At 59.2% G+C, this 20,564-nt stretch overlaps 2 protein-coding genes across 5 annotated transcripts; one reads left to right on the top strand and one right to left on the bottom strand.

The window, feature by feature from the left end:
• Positions 1-96: 96 nt before the first annotated feature.
• AMPD2 (adenosine monophosphate deaminase 2) lies at positions 97-9,340 on the bottom strand. 4 transcript variants are annotated; one of them, XM_030965950.1, is made up of 18 exons: positions 9,037-9,339; positions 7,395-7,525; positions 6,750-6,880; positions 6,391-6,459; positions 5,709-5,820; positions 5,424-5,610; positions 5,198-5,339; positions 5,022-5,111; positions 4,641-4,770; positions 4,344-4,538; positions 4,075-4,206; positions 3,817-3,980; positions 2,971-3,097; positions 2,715-2,878; positions 2,484-2,604; positions 2,237-2,410; positions 1,892-2,002; positions 97-1,060 (listed from the first exon to the last, which is right to left on the bottom strand). In XM_030965950.1, exons 1-18 carry the CDS (start codon positions 9,104-9,106, stop codon positions 851-853), a joined length of 2,460 nt encoding a protein of 819 aa, XP_030821810.1. In that variant the 5' UTR covers positions 9,107-9,339; the 3' UTR covers positions 97-850. The 4 variants fall into 4 exon arrangements, with proteins under 4 accessions (XP_030821810.1, XP_030821812.1, XP_030821811.1 ...); XM_030965952.1 differs by having other exon boundaries at positions 4,344-4,770; positions 9,037-9,340; XM_030965951.1 differs by having other exon boundaries at positions 4,344-4,770; positions 7,395-7,571.
• Positions 9,341-11,856: 2,516 nt separating this feature from the next.
• On the top strand, positions 11,857-19,170 carry GNAT2 (G protein subunit alpha transducin 2). The gene is made up of 9 exons (XM_030965614.1): positions 11,857-12,031; positions 12,856-12,898; positions 13,087-13,228; positions 13,391-13,548; positions 14,243-14,371; positions 14,589-14,718; positions 16,139-16,292; positions 16,701-16,901; positions 19,090-19,170. The coding sequence occupies exons 1-8, from the start codon at positions 11,914-11,916 to the stop codon at positions 16,889-16,891; spliced, it is 1,065 nt and encodes a 354-aa protein (XP_030821474.1). The 5' UTR covers positions 11,857-11,913; the 3' UTR covers positions 16,892-16,901; positions 19,090-19,170.
• Positions 19,171-20,564: the final 1,394 nt, after the last annotated feature.

The following is a 20,564-nucleotide window of genomic DNA, read 5'->3' as shown; positions in this document are numbered from 1 at the left end:
CTGTGCCTCAGTTTCCCTCTGGGGCTGCGCTCCCTCCCTCCCTCCCCTCACTTTAACTCCGGTGTTTTACTTAAATATTTTTATTTTTCATGCTCGGTGAGGTTTTTTTTTTTTCCCTCAAAACTTTGTTGTTTTTCTAGTCGCCATCGGGTTTTCCCAGGAATGCCGGCTCCAGATGCAGATGAGCAGCACTGGGATGGGAGACTGCAGGAATAGAGGGGGCAATGCCCCACCGGGATGGGAGAAGCCTGGTCCAGCCCGATCTGGGCCACAAACAAACATCTCCTGGGAGTGTTGGGGACAGGGACACATTGTCACCTGGTCCCCTTCTCCTTCATCCCTGAGGTGGTGAGGATGAAACATTCCCCATGCCACCCCTTGCCTTCCTCCCTGTGGTGATGAGGATGGAGCATCCCCCAGCAGGCACCATCCCCCTGTGCTCTGGGCCACTGACAGCAGAGACCTCGGCTCTGGGTTCCTCTGGTTGTCCCCACGGGGTGGAAGAGCAGGCTGAGAGGGCACCAGGGCATCAGGACCCAGGTGGGGCTGGGCTGGCACTCCCCCACTGTCACCACAGCTGCTCCCAGGACCCCGACTTGTCACTGGGAGGTAAATCCAGGACCCCCTGGCTGTGCCCTCCCCTCTGTCACCTCCTCGAGCCAGCAGGGCCCAAGCCAGCAAGGAGACCCCAGTTAAAAACAACAGAAAAAGACAAAAACAACCACCCATAAAACGACCAAACCAAGATGAAACGGAGAGGACTCAACAAACACCGCGCCCTGCAGCGGCACCAGGACAGCAGCAGGAGTGGGCGGGGGGACGGCTGCGGAGCCCAGGGGGGATCTGCGGGTCAGTGGGTGCCCAGGGAGATGGCGAGCACGTCCTCCTCCTGGATGGGCTCCAGCTCGGCGCTCTGCACCGCCTGCGTGATGAGGGTCAGCTCCTGGCACAGCGTCTCGAAGCGGTAGCTGACGCGGATGTCGGGCACGTTGGTGCGGCGGATGTCGTTCCCCTCCGGACCCTCCTTCAGGTAGTTGGGACCCAGCCAGTAGCTCTTCACCTGGGGGAGGGGGACACGGCCCCGGCGCTGCCCCAGTGCTCCCAGTGCACGGGGAGGGGGAATGGGAATGGGCAAATGGGAATGGGGGAACTGGGAGTGGGAATGGGGGAACTGGGGTGAATGGGAATTGGGGTGAATGGGAATTGGGAATGGGGGAACTGGAAGTGAATGGGAATTGGGAATGGGGGAACTGGGGGTGAATGGGACCTGGGAACAAGGGAATGGGGGAACTGGGGGTGAATGGGAATTGGGAATGGGGGAACTGGGACTGAATAGGAATTGGGAACGGGGGAATGGGGAATGGGGGAACTGGGAGTGAACGGGAATTGGGAATGGGGGAATGGGCAACTGGGTGTGAATGGGAATTGGGAATAGGGGAACTGGGCATGAATGGGAATCGGGAATGGGGGAACTGGGAGTGGGAATGGGCAACTGGGAATGGGGGAATTGGGAGTGGGAATGGGGATTGGGAGTGGGAATAGGGGAACTGAGTGTGAATAGGAATTGGGAAAGGGGGAACTGGGTATAAATGGGAATTGTGAATGGGGGAACTGGGAGTGAATGGGAATTGGGAATGCGGGAACTGGGAGTGGGAATGGGAAACTGGGTGTGAATGGGAATTGTGAATGGGGGAACTGGGCGTGCATGGGAATTGGGAATGGGGGAATTGAGGATGGGAGTGGACAAATGTGGGCATTGGGGATGGGAATGGAGGCAAATGGGAAGAGGGTTGGGCAAATGAATGGAGGAATTGGGGAATGGAGAAATGGGGGCAAATGGGAATCAGGAATAGGCAAACTGCAGAATTGGGAATGAGGGAATGGGCCTCACCTTGTGGGAGAAGCCGCTCATGAGGACGCTGTTGCGGGCCAGCTCACACATGTCGCAGGAGCTGAGCTTCCACACCTGGGTGGCGATGCTGTACTCCTCCATCAGCGGCTCCTGGGGACAGACACCCCTCAGCTCCCACCAAACAGACCCCTCAGGCAGGACGGGGGTCCCCACCTCCTCCCATCCCTCTACACCGTCAGCACCCTCCAGAATCCATCAGTGCTGCCAGCGGCCCCACCTCACCACCAACCCCACCCCACTACTGACCTCATCCCATGACCCAGCCTGTGCCCACCCCACAGCCCCTCTGGGGGTCACTGGATGGTGCCCCCCTCAAATGCTCACCTTGGTGAAGTGGAACTGGAGGGGATCATCGGTGGAGAGGGAGACCATGAGCCCCCGTGAGAGGTACTCGGGCAGGGGGTTGCGGTGGTAGCTCAGGAAGAGGCTGTTGTTGCTCAGCGGGGACATGGCAATGCCAATCTGCGCCAGGTAGTACAGGTACTGCAGCACAGGGGCCTGTGGGGCACAGCAGGGTAAGGGGGGGTCCCACCACACCCCCAGCCCCCCCAGACACCCCGTCCCCACTCACCTTGCGCAGCAACAACCCGTGGGAGATGTTCTCTGAGACCATGAACCCCGACACGAGGTGGTGGATGGGACCGGCCTCACCACAGTGTGGGCGCAGGACGAAGGTGTGGAAGCCCCTCTTCCTGCAAGGGGTGTTTGACTGTCAGCATCACCCTGTGACCTCCCCAGAACCTCCTGAGGGGCCCGGGTTCCGGGCCAGGAATGGGGAATTGGGGATGTGCCATGTCCTTACCGCCGGAGGTGGTTGAGCACTGTCATGTTGGCATACATGTAGTACAGGTAGTAGGAGTAGGGTGGGTTGTCCTCCTCCACCCAGTTTCCTGGCAAAGGGCTATCCAGGTTGAAGATGTGGTGCTCTGGTTTGGATTCATCATCCACGCTGTCAAAGCCATCCACCTGCAGGACAGACAGCCCCAGGGTGAGATGCCACCCCTCGCTCCAGCTGGGTTTGGGCTGGGGTGTCCCCAGGAGCAGGACGCAGCACTCACATGCTCCAAGAAGAGGTGCAGCTCTGGGTGCTGGGCAGGGTGGATCGTGGCCTCGTAGAGTGGCAGGAAAATATTCTCCAGCATCTCCTGGAAGTTGGCCAACTGCTTCTTCGTCCGGTAGATGTCACTGCAGGGAATGACCCCACTCAGAGCCGGCTTTCCCCCTCCCCACCCCAGCCCAGCCAGCAGTGGGGTGTTGCAGTGTGATGTAATAACCTGTCTCAGTCATCCCGGTTCTTTCCCCAGGTGTGCCAACAACCTCTCCCTTCCCCTCCCTTGCCCCTGCTGAGAGCTGTCCGTCAATCTCAGTATGCCAGCAAGGGCGTAGTCGCGTGATTGGCAAAGTTCAAAAGATGCCTCTTAGCCCTGGGGACATTGGGCCATCCAGGTGTCATTTGTCCCCTGAGACTTTGCCCCCCTTACCTGGTTGGTGGCTCCCCACCCCTTCCCTCCCCCTCTCCCTGGGGTTAAAAGGAACAGCAACCACGGGGTTCAGTGGTTCTGTTGGAGCTGGTGCTGCATTCAGAGGCCTGTGGGCCAGAATAAAGCTCTGGATTGAAACCCCCCAGCAGAACCTGACTCATTTTCCTTCACCTCGCCTAAAGTCTCTCCGCCAAAGGTAAACCTGAGCTCCTGCTTGCCTGGACTTGTCCCAAGCACCCAGCTGCAGCATCCAGGTGAGGATGTCTCTGAGGTGAAACCACCACAGCTGCCGCCCTTGGTCACGCAGCATGGGCCAGACGAGCCCAGGCATGTTCCATCCGGCAATATTGGGATTTAATTCCAATAGTGGGGTGGCCTGCATCCCCCCACCCAAGTGAGGGTTCCTGTGCCCCCTTCACTCACAAGAGCCGGGGCACCTGCACGAGCCAGCGCACGTTGTTGGAGTGCACGCGGTGGCTGACGGCCCAGCGGGCCAGCTTGTCCCACTCATCCCGCGAGCGCCCGTAGATGGACAGACGCAGCTCTGCGTTCTGGTACTTGCTCTCCTCCAGGTCTGCCATCACCTCCTGATGGCAAGGGACAAGTGACAACTGTCACTGCTTGGCCATCAGGAAGGGGATATGAGTTGTACCACCACCGCGAGGAGGGGAGGTGGCCCACCTTGATGATGTGGGCAAAGTACTTCCCCGAGACGCGGTTGTCTGTCTTGATGAAGATCTCCCGCAGGATGGACTCCCCGATGGGGTTGTACTTGGCGTTGAACTTGTCGAAGCGGTGGAAGGTGTTGCGGTCCTGAACGTGGGACAGGTGTGACCTGAGAGTCCACCCCCACCAACCCCCTGTGCCCTGGGAAAACCCCCTGGAGAAGATCCCACACCCCAACCAAGGATGGGCTCTGCTCATCCCCAGGGTTTGGGAGCCTCCCATACCGCATGGACATCCAGTGTGTCCACGCTCAGGTCGTAGGCTGTGAGGTTCATCGTCTCAAACACTTCCTTGAGTGTCTGCTCCTTCCCCTTCTCCACATGGACAATTTCATCCAGGTGCTTCTTCATCGCCCGCTTGATGAAGCGCAAGAGATGCTTCTGGTTCATGCAGGACGAGGCATGGATGTGGGTGTCCACCTGCACCAGGGAGGTGATGCTCAGCCCTGAGACCCTCCAAGAGCTCCCCAGTCCAGCCAGGAACCCCCCAGGACCCGGGACTAGCTCAGGATCCCCAGGTACCTTGCGGATGTTGTAGAAGTCACGGTGAGGCACCTTCTTCTGGGCCGCCAACTCCTTCATCTCATTGAGCAGCACATGCATCTGGAACTTGTTGCTCAGGTACTGCAGCCGGCGGTAGCAGAAGGATTTGCTGCCCAAAACAGGGAAGAGGAGCTCAGTTTGGGGATGAGGAAGCAGAACATCCAGCCCCAAAAGGCTGGTGTCCCCACATACATGGGAACACGGACTCTTGGACACAGGTGAGGGTGGACGTGGGAGCTGCACCAGCACCATGTGCCAGAGTCACTGCCACCTCCTTGGGGCTGTCCAGGGGGTCAGGTCACACCCCCAACAGGGGATCCCCCCCAGGGTGGGACCCTCCCATGGGACCCTTCCCCTTACATGGGCCCATTGATGATCAAAGCCATGAGGAAATTCATGTCGGCGATGAACTCCTGCAGGTCGGGGTATGGCAGGTCCAGCTCTGTGCTCCTGGCGGGGGACACACATGAGAGTCACACAGCCCCCCAAAAACTCCTCACCCCAATGAGTAGCACCCTCCCCTTCACAAAACTCACTTGTCAGTGATGTCCTGCTTGGTGTAGACGTGCACGACACCATCCACCATCTTCAGCCCAAAGCCCAGGTCCGCCGGCATGTTCTGGGGATCCCACTTCTCATAGGGGTGCTGCTCAGCAAACGGGGGGTGCACGGGGGCATCTGCAGTCAGGAGACACCCAGCATCACCCCAAAAGCTCCTCAGCACCCCAGCTCAGCACTGAGACTCTCCTACAGTGTGCTCACCAGCAGCCACAGGGGTCTCGGGCACCTCCTCATAGCCTCGGGTCTCCAGGGGCTTCTCGGAGAGCTCCTGCAGGTACCGGGCCGTGGTCTTGCAGAAGCTCTGCAGGGACAGCCCCATGTACTTCTCCCTCACAAACAACGCCTTCACCACGCTCTTGGCTGCATCCAGCAGGTCGGTGAAGGGCACCTGGAGAGGGGACACCAAACAAAAAACCACCCCCCAAGCTGGGGTTGGCAGCCTGGAGACCCTTGCCTGGTTTCCAGCGGGGTCAGGGGGAGGCTCACCCCACATTTCTCCTCCCCAGAGATGGTGACCCGCTGGAATTCTCGCTCCAGCAGCGCCTCCCGCTCCTTGGGGACATGGTCCACCAGGCTGTCATTCTGCTCCTTGAAGAGCCTGTGGGGACAGACATGGCCAGTGGGACAGTGACAGGTCTGCCCCGTTCCCATGTACGCCAAGAACAGCATGAGCCCCACCCCAGGGACTGTGTCCAGCCCTGGGGTGGCAGGATGGTGACGCCGTCCCCAGGGATGCCACCACGAGGTTGTGGCAGCTGTGCCACCCGTGTCCTTTGTGGTGGTGGCATTGTCCCCCTTCCCAAAACACATCCCTCAGCCCTGATGAGCACAGTGAAAAGTGGTGGTGGGGGGGGAGGAGGAAGGGCACAAAGAACAAAAAAACTCACGACAGAGACAGCTCCCAAGCGGAGACAGGAGGGAGGGGGACACACAGCGTCAGACCCCCCATCCGGGGGAAGACAGGGCCAGGACAGGGGTCCTGTGCCAGCAGCAGAGCTGGGACCCCCAGCTCACCCCAACCCCCCTCCCCAGGTGCATTCAGTGTCGGGAAGAGCGGCTGGGAGGGACCTCTTGGCTCCATGCTTGGGTGTGCTGGGTCAGAGCGGGGCCAGGCGGGTCCCCGATCCCCCCCGTGGCCCCGGCCGGTGACACCGAGCCGGACACTCACTGTAAGTCCGCAGCACTGTCAATTTTCAGGAAGTCCTGTTTGGCTCTGAGCAAAATGTCGGGCTCAAGTCTGGGGACAAGGAGGCGGCGGTGGAGGGGGGGGACAGCCAGGGGGACGAGGGGGAGAGAAATGGGGGGGGCCGGGGAGAGAAAACACCCCGTTAATGCCAAAACAACAGAAACCAGACAGAAACCAGCCAAAAACTCACTGCAAAGGGGACACCAAGTGCGACACCCACGGCAGAGGGCACACAGAGCTGGCACAGAGACAGCCTCTTGGGGCGGGGAGCTGGCCTGGCCCCGTGCAGGGCTCCCTTCCAGCCATCTGGGGTGTACACACGGGGAACCCCCCAGGCTTACTTGACGTCCTGGCTGATCTGGCGCTCCAGGCGCTGGCGCCGCTCCTCCAGCTGCTCGATGGGGCTCTCCTCGGGGAACTCGTAGGGAGCCGTGCGCATCTCGTTCTCGGCCAGCGAGCGGCAAAACAGCTCCTGCAGAGCAGCCTGGCTGTGAGCTGGGTACAGCCTCAGCCCTGCTGTGAGCTGTGCCCAGAGCAGCCCTGAGCTGAGCCCAGAACAGCCCTGCCATGAGCCCAGAGCATCCCTGACACGAGATGTGCCTAGAGCAGCCCTGAGCTGTGCCCAGAGCATCCATGTCATGGGCTAGGTGCAGCCTCAGCCGTGCTGCGAGCTGAGCCCAGAGCAGCGCTAAGGTGAGCCCAGAGCATCCCTGAGCTGTGCCCAGAGCAGCCCTGCCAAGAGCTGGGTGCAGCCTCAGCCCTGCCATGAACCTCAACCCCTGGGCTGGCAGAGAAAGGCTCACAGGGATTTCTACACTCAGAGAAGTAGCAAGTGAGTCTTCAGTGGACTCGCTCCCACTGAACAAGTGGGAAGGGAGGAGGGTTTGGGGAGGATAGGAGTGGAGGAAAGATGGAGGAGAGACCCCTCCACTGCCCCAACATACATTCACCCCCCAGACCTGGCAAACTGGGTGCCCCAGACCCACCTCAGCGATCTCCTTGTATTTGCCATCCATGGACGTGCGCAGATCCACCGGGAAATGCTTCAGGCTGTGGGGGGTCCCGGGCAGGGACCAGGCTGACTGCAGGGGCCGGGCCCCTGGCCCCCCCCGCAGCTCTGCAGGGAGTGGGACAACATCAGCTGGGGGGGTCTGGACCCCCACCTGGGCAGGAAGGGGTTAATCAGCCCCCCTCCCCACCATGGAACTGGGATGCTCTTCCCAATGGGGATGATGGGGAAACTGAGGCAGCTGAAGGGGAAGAGGCCCCCCCCGCCCCTCTCTAATCCCCCTGGGGCACTGGGGGGGCTGCTGGCTCCACTGGGGGCTGTAAGAACCCAACAGTGAATGAATGAGGGGCTCAGGGCTGGGCTGCAGGACCCCCATGGCACAGGGGGCACAGCACTGGGGTCCCTGCCAGTGCCACCTCCCTGCCCCCCATCCCATCCCATCCCATCCCATCCCATCCCATCCCATCCCATCCTTCCCATCACACGGGGGCACATCCCCACGCTGGGGGGAGGGCAGGTGACTTCATCCCCCCTCCAACCCCAGCCCATTGCCCCACAGCCCCCTGCTCCCACCAGCACTGCGGCCATGGGGGATGCCCAGTGCCACCCCAATGCCAACACCCTCCTCTGCAACCCCAAACACACCACGGACCTGCCTGGGGGGCACTGGAAATCAGCTCCTACTGGTTAAACTGGGTCCACCAGTAAGAGCCCCTGCACCCAGCACAGCCTGGGGGAAGATCCAGGTCCCCTGACCCCCAAATCATGGGAATGGGGGCTGTGTCACCCAGGGCAGGGATGGCACTGGTGTCATCAGATGTGCTGGTGGTGCCTCTCCTGGGGCACCCAGGGTGCCCTGTGTCCCCGGGACATACCCTGTGCTGCCCACGTGTGACAGGTGGCAGCCCTGGTGGCACTCCAAGATCCCCCCCAACACGGGTGCCAGACAGATGACAACCCCAAGGTGCCACCTCGTGCACTTGCGCCACCATCCAGGACACCCTGTGCCACCCACCCAGGACAAATGTGGGTCACCAGAGCCGGGAGCAGCCCCAGTGATGCCCCTAGACCCCCCAGAAAGGCCAGCCAGGTGACAACCCCGTAGTGCCACCTCAGCCCGGTGATGTCACCGCACTCACCCTGTGTCACCACCACCATTTGCCATCCACCCAGAACACACGTGTGCCACCCACGTGTGAGAACAGCCCCGGTGGCACCCTGAGACCCTTTCCCAACAGTGCCAACCACAAAGCGCCACCTTGCCCACCCCGTCCCACAGCCCCCCACGTGCCACCCGAGATCGCCCCCGCGGAGCGCCCCCAAACCGGGTCCGCCCCCCCCCTTCCTCCTCCTCCTCTTCCTCCGCTCTCACTGCGCCACCGAGGCGCTGCGCTGGCGGGAGGGGACACGCAGGGCCCCCCCCGCCGCTGCCACCCCTCCGGGTGTGCCGGGACACGCTGGTGGCTCCCCCCTCCCCAAAATAAACCCTCAGAGCAGCACGGCGGCATTGCCCCCCCCCAGACTGATCCCCCCTACTCGCAGCATCGCCCCCCGCCCCCCGGGACGTGACCTGGCTGTCCCCTGGGCTGTCCCCTCGGGGTATTTGGGGGGGGTCTCACCTGCGGGGCTGGGGGTCTGCAGGCTACCCCGCTTCTTGAAGGAACACTTGGCCGGGGGGGCAGAGGACATGGCGGCTCCAGGGGGGCCGGGGAGGAGCGGAGGGGCTGATGCTGGCGGTGATGATGGTGATGATGGTGATGATGGTGATGGGGGCGGGGGGTGAATGACGGGGGGCGCCCGGGGGACTCTTACGGCGGCGGGGCCGCAGCGGCCGCTCCCTCCCCTGGTTGATGATTGATGCAGGAACCCGGGAATGGACCAAAGTCCCCGGCGGGGCCCGGCCGGAAACCGGCACGAGGAAGAGGATGGGGCGGGCGGAGGATGTGGCGAGGAGGAGGAGGAGGAAGGAGGTGGCTGCGGCGCTGGAGGGTTGGAGGGGGGGCAAGACCTGGGATGGAGCTGTGACAGCCCTGGGCCAGCCGTGACCCCCCCACGGACAAACGTGACACCCCCGGAGGAACGCCCTGTACGCGTGTGGGGTCAGCCGTGACCCCCAGACAGCCGTGACACGCCGGGACAGCCACTCCGGGCGGCTCTGTAGCTCCGTGGGACCCCCGGGACAGCCCAAGCCCCTCCTCGGGGACAGTCGTTACCCCCCGCTTCAGCCCTAACGTCCCCCCCGAGCGGGCATCGCAGCCCCGCGAGAGATGGGATTGGACCCCCCCAAAGTGACAGCGATGCTTCCAAAACAGGGTTAACCCCCTCCTTCCCCTGATGTGGACATTATGCACCCCTAATATGGACACTGCCCCCCCGCACCGGCATTGCTCCCCCAAAACACAGGGTGTCCTTCTTCCCCATCGCAGCGGGAATCCCTGTGCCCCCCCAGCGGGCACCGTCACCCCCGGGATGGGCATCCCCCTCCCCAGGGCTGGCACTGCACCCCCAACACAGACCCTCACTCCCCTGTTAAACACTGTACCCCCAAAGGCACCGGTACCCCCGAAATCAGCCAGTGCCCCCCAAAATGGGGCAATGATTATCCCCCCTCCGCAGGGCTGGCACTGCACCCCCAACACAGACCATCACCCTACCCCCCATAAAACACTGTACCCCCAAAGGCACCTCTGAAATCAGCCAGTGCTCCCCAAAATGGGGCAGTGATGATCCTCCCCCCCCAGATATGGCACCGCACCCCAAAAGAAGGACTCGCACTCCTGCAGCACTTCCCCACTCACACCCTGCTGGGGGTGCCCTGAGTCCCCCAGGAATGTCCCCAAGGAGCCCCTGTTCCCCAATGCACCCCCCAGCCAAAGTGGGGACCACCCCAGAGGCAGAGCCCGGCCGCGGGGGTGTCACCTGTGCCGGGGGTGTCGCTCCGCGTGTCCCTACCTGGGCCGGGGCTCCCGGTGCCGGGGTGGCTCTCGGGCTGTCGGGCTGTGTCCCCTCCGAGCGCCCCCAGTGTCCCCTAAGCTGCCACCGGCGCGGGGGGGTATTTTTAGCCGCTGTCAGAGCGGAGGGAATGTCACCCACCCCCCCTCTGTGCCCCCCACCCGTTGTCGAGGGGGTGAAGAGACAGCGAGGTGACACCACCCACCAGGGCCAGCGCTCTGCCGGGCTGGGAGGGCACAACAGCCACGGGGGACAGTGGGGACCCCCAGCCTGACTCACGTCCCCTGCCCAGCGCTGTCCGCACACCGCGGGAGGGGGGGTGGTGTCTGGTATTTTAATTGGACCCCCCTCATTAGCGCCGAGTTCATTAGAGGCTCAGAAAGGGCTTTGTGTCCGCGGGGACAGCAGGAACAGAGTGTCCCCAAGCAACGGCGTTGGCAGCGAGCTATGCGCCCGGTGGGACGTGGGGACACCGGTGCGGGGACATGGAGCCCCCAGTGACCCTGTGAAGTGCAGGGATTTCGGACACCTGAAACCCAAACATCAGGGATTTCGGACACCTGAAACCCAAACATCGCGGACCTGCAGGACTTGTGGGGGTCCCAGAGCCCACCCCGGGGCGGGGGCTCCCCCTGCGGTGCCCACCCAAAGCCAGCCTCGCAGGAAAAGGCGGGGGGCTCCCACCTGTCCCCCAGGGTTTGGGGGATGGGCTGCGAGGGGGGTGCTGAGCCCGGGAAGAGGAGGAGGAGGAGGAGGAGGAGGAAGGCTGAGCCACGATCCCATTAAAGAGCTTAGGCAGCGGGAGGGCGGCACCCAGCGGGGCAGGATTAGGGGGCCTCGTTACCCACCCCGGGGTAATTAGCTCCCTTTTCCCTGCAGGAGGAATCCCCAGTGCCATCACCCCCCTGCCACCACCTCCCTGCCACCACCCTGTCCCCCTGTCACCGCCCAGTCCCCTGCCACCGCTCTGGAGCACCCAGGGGTGGGGGACACACACAACCAGGGGCGGATCCCATCCTCAATGCCCCCCAAAAATGGGATCACAGCCCACAGACAGGAGGGACCCCCAAAATGATCCCCGCTTCCCAAGTCACCTCAGGGGACCAGTCCCCACGGGCAGGGGGTGTCACGCTGATGCCCCCCCTTATGTAAAGCCCCCTGCCCACCTCCCTGAGATGCTCCATCCTTTTTTTTCCTCCCTGAGCCCTAATCTTTGCCATCTTGGGCTAATTGGATTTCCTGGGTCACATGGCAAGATAAAAAGTCCCCAAATCCCACTGTCAAAAAAAATCAGGTTATCCATGGGGAATTAAGGGAGAGAGCGGGGGGCAGCCAGCAGCGAGGACCCACCGACGAGTGCTGCCGGCTTGGGGCACCCCAACATCAGGTGTGGGGTACCTGGCTCTCCTTTTTTTGAATTTCTGGTTCATCGCCCAGTGCCCACCTCGTTCCCGAGGTGTGCGTGTTATCTCCTTGAAGAGCTGGAAAAGCCTGGGGACCTAGAGGAGCTTGTGGAGTTATTGGAGGAGGAGGAGGACGAAGCCATGGGGAGCGGGGCCAGTGCCGAGGACAAGGAGATGGCCAAGAGGTCCAAGGAGCTGGAGAAGAAGCTCCAGGAGGATGCAGATAAGGAGGCCAAGACGGTCAAGCTGCTGCTGCTTGGTAAGGCTGGAGGGGATGTCCCCTGGAGATGTCCCTGTGTTCCCACTCCGTTGAGGCTGAAAGGATGTGGGGATGGTGAGGGGGACAGGGAACCCATGACCCCCTGGGCCCCTCCTGCCCTGGCTCAGGTACCCCTTGGACAAGCCACCATCAGCCTGGAGAGGTTGTCCTGCCACCAGGAAGGGCTGGATGTGGCATTGGCTCTTGGGGACAGCAGGCACCAAGGGGACAGTGGGGGGATAGGGAAGGGACAGAGCCCCTGGGTCCCTCTGGGATGTGCCACATCTCAGGGGGTTGGTGAGAACCTGGGGAGCTTCTGCCACCAGCACCCCGAAACCTGCTGGTGGTGCCAGGCAGGAGGAGATGGTTCCTTGGGGGTCCCTCCGCAGCCCACGGGGCTAGGGGGTGACCCTGTGGGGCAGGGGGTGACTCCATGGGGCAGGGGCCAGCAGTGGGGCCTTATCCAGGTGGGGGGGCTGGGGTCAAGGCGATTAACACCCTAATTCTAAGCAGCTTCCTGTGCTGCCCTAAGCCGCCTACGGCCCCAGAGGCATCGCCGGGCACTGCCCACGGTGGGCGGGAGGTGTGGGACGGGGGACCTGCACCCAGGGGGCTCCCACCACCCTGGGGATCCCTGAGCTGTGGTCCCACACGGTGCAAGGGGTGACAGGAGTGTGGGGATGACAGCAGTGGTGGGAAGAGGCCAGGCTGGGTGTGTAGGCAGGGGATGTGTGGGGGACAGTGGCTTTGGTCCCCATGGGGTGCTCATCAGTGTGGCAACAGGCCCTGATGGGCACTAAGGTGTCCCTCCCACCCTTTTCCAGGGGCTGGAGAGTCAGGGAAGAGCACCATCGTGAAGCAGATGAAGTGAGTATGGCCTGAGCCAGACTGGGGAGGGGGAGGCCACAAGGAGGACTCTTGGACATGGGGTGGCTGGACCCCCAGTCACCCTCCCCATGTCACCTGGTGGTGGCACCTGTGATTCCCAGTGTGGGGTGGTGATTCCTGGTGGAGGGGATGTCCTGGCTTGGGGCTGAGGCCGCTGTGCCTGCCAGGATTATCCACCAGGACGGTTACACGGAGGAGGAGTGCATGGAGTTCAAGTCCATTATCTACGGGAACATCCTGCAGTCCATCCTGGCCATCATCCGCGCCATGTCCACGCTGGGCATCGACTACGCCGAGTCCTCCTGCGCGGTCAGTCCTGGGGTGTCCCTGTCCCCCAAACCCCCTGATGTGGGGCCAGGATAGCCCCCAGAACCAGCATCCACAGCAGCCCCATGTTGTCCCCCCAGTCCTGAGGGCACTCTGGGGGGACAGGGGCCACGGGAGGGTTGGTGATGAAGGTCCCTCTCGCAGGATGAAGGCCGGCTGCTCTTCAACCTGGCTGACTCCATCGAGGAGGGCACGATGCCCCCCGAGCTGGTGGCCTGCATCAAGAAGCTGTGGAAGGACGGGGGGGTTCAGGCGTGCTTTGACCGCGCTGCCGAGTATCAGCTCAACGACTCAGCCGCATAGTGAGTGGGGACACAGCGGGCACAACAGGGACTGCCCTGGGGACCCCCTGACAGCTCATGGCCAGCTCCAACCCAGCCTGGCAAAATCCATCTCCTCCCTGCTCCTGGGGATACCCCGAGTCTGCCATTCTTCATCCCACCAGTGTCATCCTCCATCCCACTCATGTCATCATCCATCCCACCAGGACCACTCCCCAATCCCACCAGTACTGTTCTCCATCCCAGTAGTGTCATCCCACATCCTACCAGTGCCCTTCTCCATCCCATAAGTGCTATCCCCCATCCCACTGCAGCCATCTTCCATTCCATTAGTGCTGTCCTACATCCTCCATCCCACTGGTGTCATCATCCATCCCACCAGTACCATTCCCCAATCCCACCAGTACTGTTCTCCATCCCACCAGTGCTATCCCCCATCCCACTGCTGCCATCTTCCATTCCATTACTGCTGTCCTACATCCTCCATCCCACTGGTGTCATTATCCATCCCACCAGTGCCATCCCCATCCCAAAAGTGTCACTGACCTGCAGCCCCACCACCTTTGATGTCCCTCAGCTCCCCCAGGGATGTCACTGCCCTGGAGTCCCAGTGTTTGGCAGAGCTCAGCCCTACAACCAACCCCAAAAATCTGGGGGAAGGGGGAGACATGGGCAGCCCCTTGGCAGCAGGTCACATCCCCTCCTGTCCCCACAGTTACCTGAACCAGCTGGACAGGATCACAGCCCCCAACTACCTCCCCAACGAGCAGGATGTGTTGCGGTCCCGAGTGAAGACCACAGGGATCATCGAGACCAAGTTCTCTGTCAAAGACCTGAATTTCAGGTGGGTGGGAGCCTCCCCCACCTCCACAACCACTCCTCTATGATTCCCCCCCAGCCCTGATGGTGGGGAGGGATTTTGGGGTACCCTGACACTTAAGGGACCACCAGTGCCTTCCCACAGACAGTGATTCCTGTCCCCGAGGATGTGGCACGAGAACCATCAGATGGGGGGTGTCAGGACCAGGTGTGTGTGTCCCTCATCCTTGTCCCCTCCCCAGGATGTTCGACGTGGGAGGGCAGCGCTCAGAGAGGAAGAAGTGGATCCACTGCTTCGAGGGCGTGACCTGCATCATCTTCTGTGGGGCCCTGAGCGCCTACGACATGGTGCTGGTGGAGGACGATGAAGTGGTGGGTTGGGGTCCTGGAGGCACTGGGAGCTGAGGGGGAGAGGAACAGGGAGCTCTGAGGGGCATCAGAGGAGGGAGGAACAGCACTCTGCACTGTCAGATGCTCTGGGTGATCCAGGAAAGGTGTGGGAGATGAGGGATGGAGCTGGTTCCCGCTCATTTGCACCCAGTAAAGGTGTTTGCACTTCCTCTGGGTCATGAATCCAAGGCTCTGCCTACAAGGAAACCCCCAAGTGCTCCTGAGCAGATCCTGAGAGCCACCAGAGAATGGCCACACAGCCAGCCAGCTGGAGCAGAGCTAAAGGGAAGGGCAGGAAGAGCCAGGAACCCACTGGGATGAAGGAAAATCTGGTCCTGAGGCACCTCATGCCTCGCTGTGCCCTCCAGGGTGAGCAGAGGGGATAAGGAGGGGCAGCTCCCACCCTCCCAGTGTGGGGGCACAAGGATGTGATCCAAAGTGTGTCCAGTGAAGAATGCACTAGCAGAGCCCTGGAAAAGCAGCTCAGAGGGCACAGATCCAGAGAGAAGCAACATGGAAGCTCCGTAACGGGTTTTTCTTTGAAGAGATAAGGGGTGAAGACAAGAAGAGCAGGAGTGGTTTCTTCCCTGGCATCTCCTCCAGGTCCCAATGGCTGCTGCTTGGGATCCAAATAGCTTCTGAAGCTGGATCAGGGTCAGGATCTGCCATCCCTGGGCCCTGCCATGGCCAGGCAGGAGCTCGCAGCCTTTTCTCAGCCATGTGCAGGAGAGCATCCTTCCCATGGGAGCCCTTGGGAGAGGCTGGAATGCTCACCCAGCGCAGGACAGGGCAGGATTTGGGCACAGTCAGTGCTCTGCATACAGAAAAGCTGCTGTGATGGAAAGCTGGATGAGGGAAAATCATCCCCAAAGAACCCACCTGCTGCCCACAAAGATGGAGGATCTCCCTTATATCAAGAAAATCCCCCCACCGGACTTGGCTCTGCCTAGATGGATCCTCATCCCCTCAGGATGACCCAGAAGCAAACTAAGAACTCAACATCTGCTCTGAAACTGGAGTTTTCCTTTTCCCAGCTCCTTCCTGAAGCTGTGGATAGTGGCCAGAAGCCACAGTCCAACAGAGCATCCCCCTGATGACTGGGATGGTGCTCACTGAGCACCTTCCTCGCAGGCTGCAAGGTTTCCATGGATCATTTGCTCAGTGAAATCACTACAATCCTTCATTTCTGACAATCCCAGGAGAGACTGGAGCCAGTCCCTACTCTGAGCATCACGTGGATTTATCTGTGATTTTGGGTGGGCAGGAGAGACTGGGCAGGCAGCAGGACCAGCTGCTGCTGCAGCAAACAGGGAAAAGCTCTTTTTTTGGGAATGGGGGCTTGGGGGTGGGCTGCAGTGGCCCAAAGGGGGTGCCAATCCATGAATGATCCCCTTGCCTGCAGAACCGGATGCACGAATCCCTGCACCTATTCAACAGTATATGCAACCACAAGTTCTTCGCTGCCACCTCCATCATCCTCTTCCTCAACAAGAAGGACCTTTTTGAGGAAAAGATCAAGAAAGTCCATCTCAGCATCTGCTTCCCAGAGTATGATGGTGAGTCCAGACCCTTCTTGGCCTTACCCCTCCTCCTTGAGATCCCTCCAAACCAGGGGCTGGGGAATTGTGTGGTCCCAGCAAAGACACAGCAACTCGGTTTTGGGATATGTTGTGATAGGGCTGGGGAAGGGAGATGAGGATGATGAGAACTGGCTCTATCCCAAAAAAAGGCTGGGGAAGGGGATGAGGATGAGCAGAAGCAGCTCCATGCTGCTCTGGGAGGTGGTGAGTCAAATCTTGGGAGGCTGGAGCTGAGGAGAGGATGGATGTGGCCTCAGGAAGGTGTTTGGAAGAACAGAAATGGGGTAAAACGGAGTTCTGTGCTACGCATGGTCAGCACTCCACCCTTTTCCTCCAACACCCGCCCCCACGGGAGCAGCTTGGAAGCATTGCCCCCCTCTGCAGGTCCAAACACATTTGAGGACGCAGGGAATTACATCAAGACCCAGTTCCTGGATCTCAACATGAGGAAGGACGTGAAGGAGATCTACAGCCACATGACCTGTGCCACAGACACACAGAATGTCAAGTTCGTCTTCGACGCCGTCACAGACGTGATCATCAAAGAGAACCTCAAGGACTGCGGCCTCTTCTGAGCACCAGCAGGTATGGGAGAGGCTGGAGCCAGAAAAGAAGGGCAGGAGAGGGCAGGAGGGTGGTCAGAGCTGGATCCATCCCAAAAAGGGCTGGGGAAGGGGATGAGGAAGAGCAGAGCTTGGCTCCATCCTAGTAAAGAGCTGGGGAAGGGGAGGGGGATGAGCAGAGCCAGGTCCATCCCAAAAGGTGCAGGGAAAAGGAAGGGGGATAAAGAGGAGGATGATGATCACTATTGGCTCCATCACAAAAAGGGCTGAGAAAGGGGAGGAGGATAAAGATGATCAGAGCTGGATCTCTCTGAAAAAGGAGCTGAGAAAGGGGGATGAAGAGGAGGATGACCACTATTGGCTCCATCCCAAAAAGTGCTGGGAAAGGGACGGGGGATGAAGAGGAGGATGATGATCACTATTGGCTCCATCACATAAAAAGGCTGGGAAAGGGGATGAGGAAGAGTAGAGCTGACTCCATCCTAGAAAAAGAGCTGGGAGGGGGATGAGCAGAGCCAGCTCCATCACAAAAAGGGCCGGGAAAGGGGAGGGGGATGAAGATGTTCAGAGCTGGATCTCTCTGAAAAAAGGGCTGAGAAAGGGGGATGAAGAGGAGGATGATCACTATTGGCTCTATCACAAAAAAGGCTGGGAAAAGGAAGGGGGATGAAGAAGAGGATGATGACTATTGGCTCTATCACAAAAAGGGCTGGGAAAGGGGAGGGGGATAAAGATGATCAGAGCTGGATCTCTCTGAAAAAATGGCTGGGGAAGGGGACTGGGATGAAAATGATCAGAGTTGGCTCCACCCCAGAAAAGACTGGGGAAGGAGAGGGAGATGAGGAAAGCAGAGCCAGATCCATCCCAGAAAAAGGGCTGGGGAAGGGGAAAGGCTCATCAGAGTTGGTTCCATTCCAGAAAAAGCTCAGGAAGGGGAGAAGGAAGAGCAGAGTTGGCTCCATCACAAAAAAAGGGCTGGGAAGGGGAGGGATATGAACATGATCAAACCTGGATCCCTCCCTTAAAGGGCTGGGAAAGGAGGACAGGGATGAGAAAGAGCAGAGTTGGCTCCATCCCCAAAAAAGGGCTGGGGAAGAAGGAAAAGGAGGGGGATGATCAGAACCAGCTCCATCCCCAAAAGAAAGGGCTGGGCTAGGGGTAAGGACGATCAGAACCAGCTCAATCCCCAAAAAAGGGCTGGGGAAAGGAGAAGGGGATGAAGAAAAGCAGAGTCAGCTCCATCTCCCCCAAAAACAAGGCTGGGGAAGGGGCTGGAGATAAGGATGAGCAGATCAGCGCCATCCCAAAAAGAAGAGCTGGGGATGAAGATGATCAGAGCTGGCTCCATCCCCCCTAAAAGGGCTGGGAGAGGGATAAGGATGATCAGAGCTGGCTCCATCCTGCTTTGTGGGGTGGTGGGATGTAGGTCCCCCTGGTTTTGCCATCAAGTCCTGCAAATCCTAGGAGCAGGGGAGGGGAGGATGGACTGAAAGCAGTGGGGAGGGGGATCTGTGGGGTCCCATTAGCCCAGGGATATGGTCACATCCCTGTGCTGAGCTCCCATGGGATTGTCCCATCCCACAGTAGGGTTGGGCTCAGCCAGAAAATACCACTCTTGCACATGGAGATTCCCAAATCCTCCACCTGAGCTAAAGGGAATCATTTTATTTCTCTCCTGTTGCAATTCCAGCCCAGCCTCAGTGCATGGGAATATCCCAAGGCACACTCTGCTGCTCCCAGCCTTTTAGCTCATCCTAAAACTTTAATTAGGGTTTATCACTCTAATTAGGGTTTATCATCCTAAATCTTTCACTAATTCTGAGCAGCAGCAGGAATTCCATCCTCTCTCCCCCCTTTCCAAGCAGCTCCCAGCCACTGGCTCTGGCACTTTGCTTTTCAGGGAACATCTGGTGCTTCCCTTATTGTTGAATATTAAAAAAAAAAGCAGGAAAAAGCTACAAAAAGAAACCAAAACAACAACCAAAAAAACCTCAAGCAGGTTCCCTGCAGGCAGGAGGCACCAGAAGGTGACACTTGGAATGGGGGAAGGAGGGGATGCTCCATCCTCATCACCATGGAGGAAGGCAAAGGGATAAAGTGACACAAATCCCTGAACCCCACCTGAGTTTTTCCCTTGTTTCCATAAAATTGTTCCTCTAAGCCCTTCCCTGGGTGTGTTTAACTCCCTGTTCTCTCTCCCTCCCTCCCAGAAGAAGAAAACATTCCCATCTCACCGTTCTGCTGAGCAGAGCCAAAGGAAGAACCAACCCTCACCACACATCACTGCTCCCACTTTTTCTATGACTTGCCCAAATCTGCCTCCTTCCAAACCCAAACCTGGAAGGGGCTGAAGCTCAACTTCCTGCTCCCTTTCATGGCCATTTCCTCTTTTTTCTTTCCAAGGAAGAACCCCTGTTCTCAGCATTTTACAGGAGGTTTGACACCAAAGAGCCCAGCAGGAATAGGAATATTGAGGGAATTTGGGAGGTAGGATAGACATGGCCCCCTTGCAGCCCATTCCTGCCCTTGGATCGAAGCTGGATTAATCCAGGATGAAATTTCTGGGGAAGGTGGAGGCTGTGTTACCCCCAAGTCGCTCCTGGGAACCAACCTCAGTCCCTCAGTCTTTCCTGGGAACCAACCTCAGCCCTTGGCAGGACAAATCAGGGGTTTGTGGGGTTGTTTTGGGCCCTAAATGGAGGGAATTTCTCAGGCAGGAGGGGCTGGGGAAGGGAATCCCAACTCCAGCCCAGCAATGGGCTGGATAAAGAGGAAATGGTTACTTGAAAGATTTTCATTCTGCTACTTAGAGCTGCATTTGCTCTGTCTGTTTGTAAATAATCCATAGATGAGCCCTGTATCCATCCTCTCCCTGTTTCCTGCAGAGATCTCCCAACCAGCTTCATTTAGCTGTAGGAAAACACAATAAAGGAATATGCATGATGTGGATGTTCTTCCTTTCTCCCATTTCCACTTTGCTCCATTCCTGTGTCCCAGAGCTTGGATCAAGGGATATTTCACCTGCTTTGTATCCATTCTGGGGGTGTATGGATCTCTGGATCTCACCTGGATCATCCCATGGCCACTGCTGGGCTCCTGGGGGGTGGGATTTGGGTCATCATGCCAAAAACCTTCCCGGCCAGCACCTCTGGATGAGATGAAGCTCCTGGATGAGTTTAAAGGATGAGTTATCCCATGTAGGGATTGCTGGAAGGGAATTGTCAAACAGACACAGCTCCAGACAGCTTGGGAAAGATTCCAGAACAGGGAATCTCCCTCAGGGCTCCCCCTGCCAGCACACACCAGCCTCCCTGAGGAATTGATCCTGGATTTCTAAGCAAGTGTTCTGAGAACAGTCCAAACTCCATCCCACAGAAGTGCCCAGAGCAGAATTCCCAAGGGGCTCACAGCAGCCAGTGAGATTTGGACTACAAATAAGCAGTAATTATCCATCTGCCAATAATCCCATGGGCAATGGGATTCCTGGCATGTTCCAACTGTGCCAGCACGACTCAAGTCTTTGGGAGCAGCACACCACCACCAGTGGTGGGTGATAAAGCACAAGGAACCTCCCTGTCCAGAAAATTCCACCCAATTCCCATCAAAGCTCTTTCTCTCCTTCTCCAGCAAAGCACAAAAGCTGGGAACACTCCTGGAAAAAGGAAGAATAAAGTGGAGAAAAGGC

The sequence above is a fragment of the Camarhynchus parvulus genome, chromosome 26 (assembly GCF_901933205.1).
Source record: "Camarhynchus parvulus chromosome 26, STF_HiC, whole genome shotgun sequence".
Lineage (NCBI taxonomy): Eukaryota > Metazoa > Chordata > Aves > Passeriformes > Thraupidae > Camarhynchus > Camarhynchus parvulus.
The sequence above is the reverse complement of the archived record's forward strand: the minus strand, read 5'-3'. Positions and strand labels throughout refer to the sequence as shown.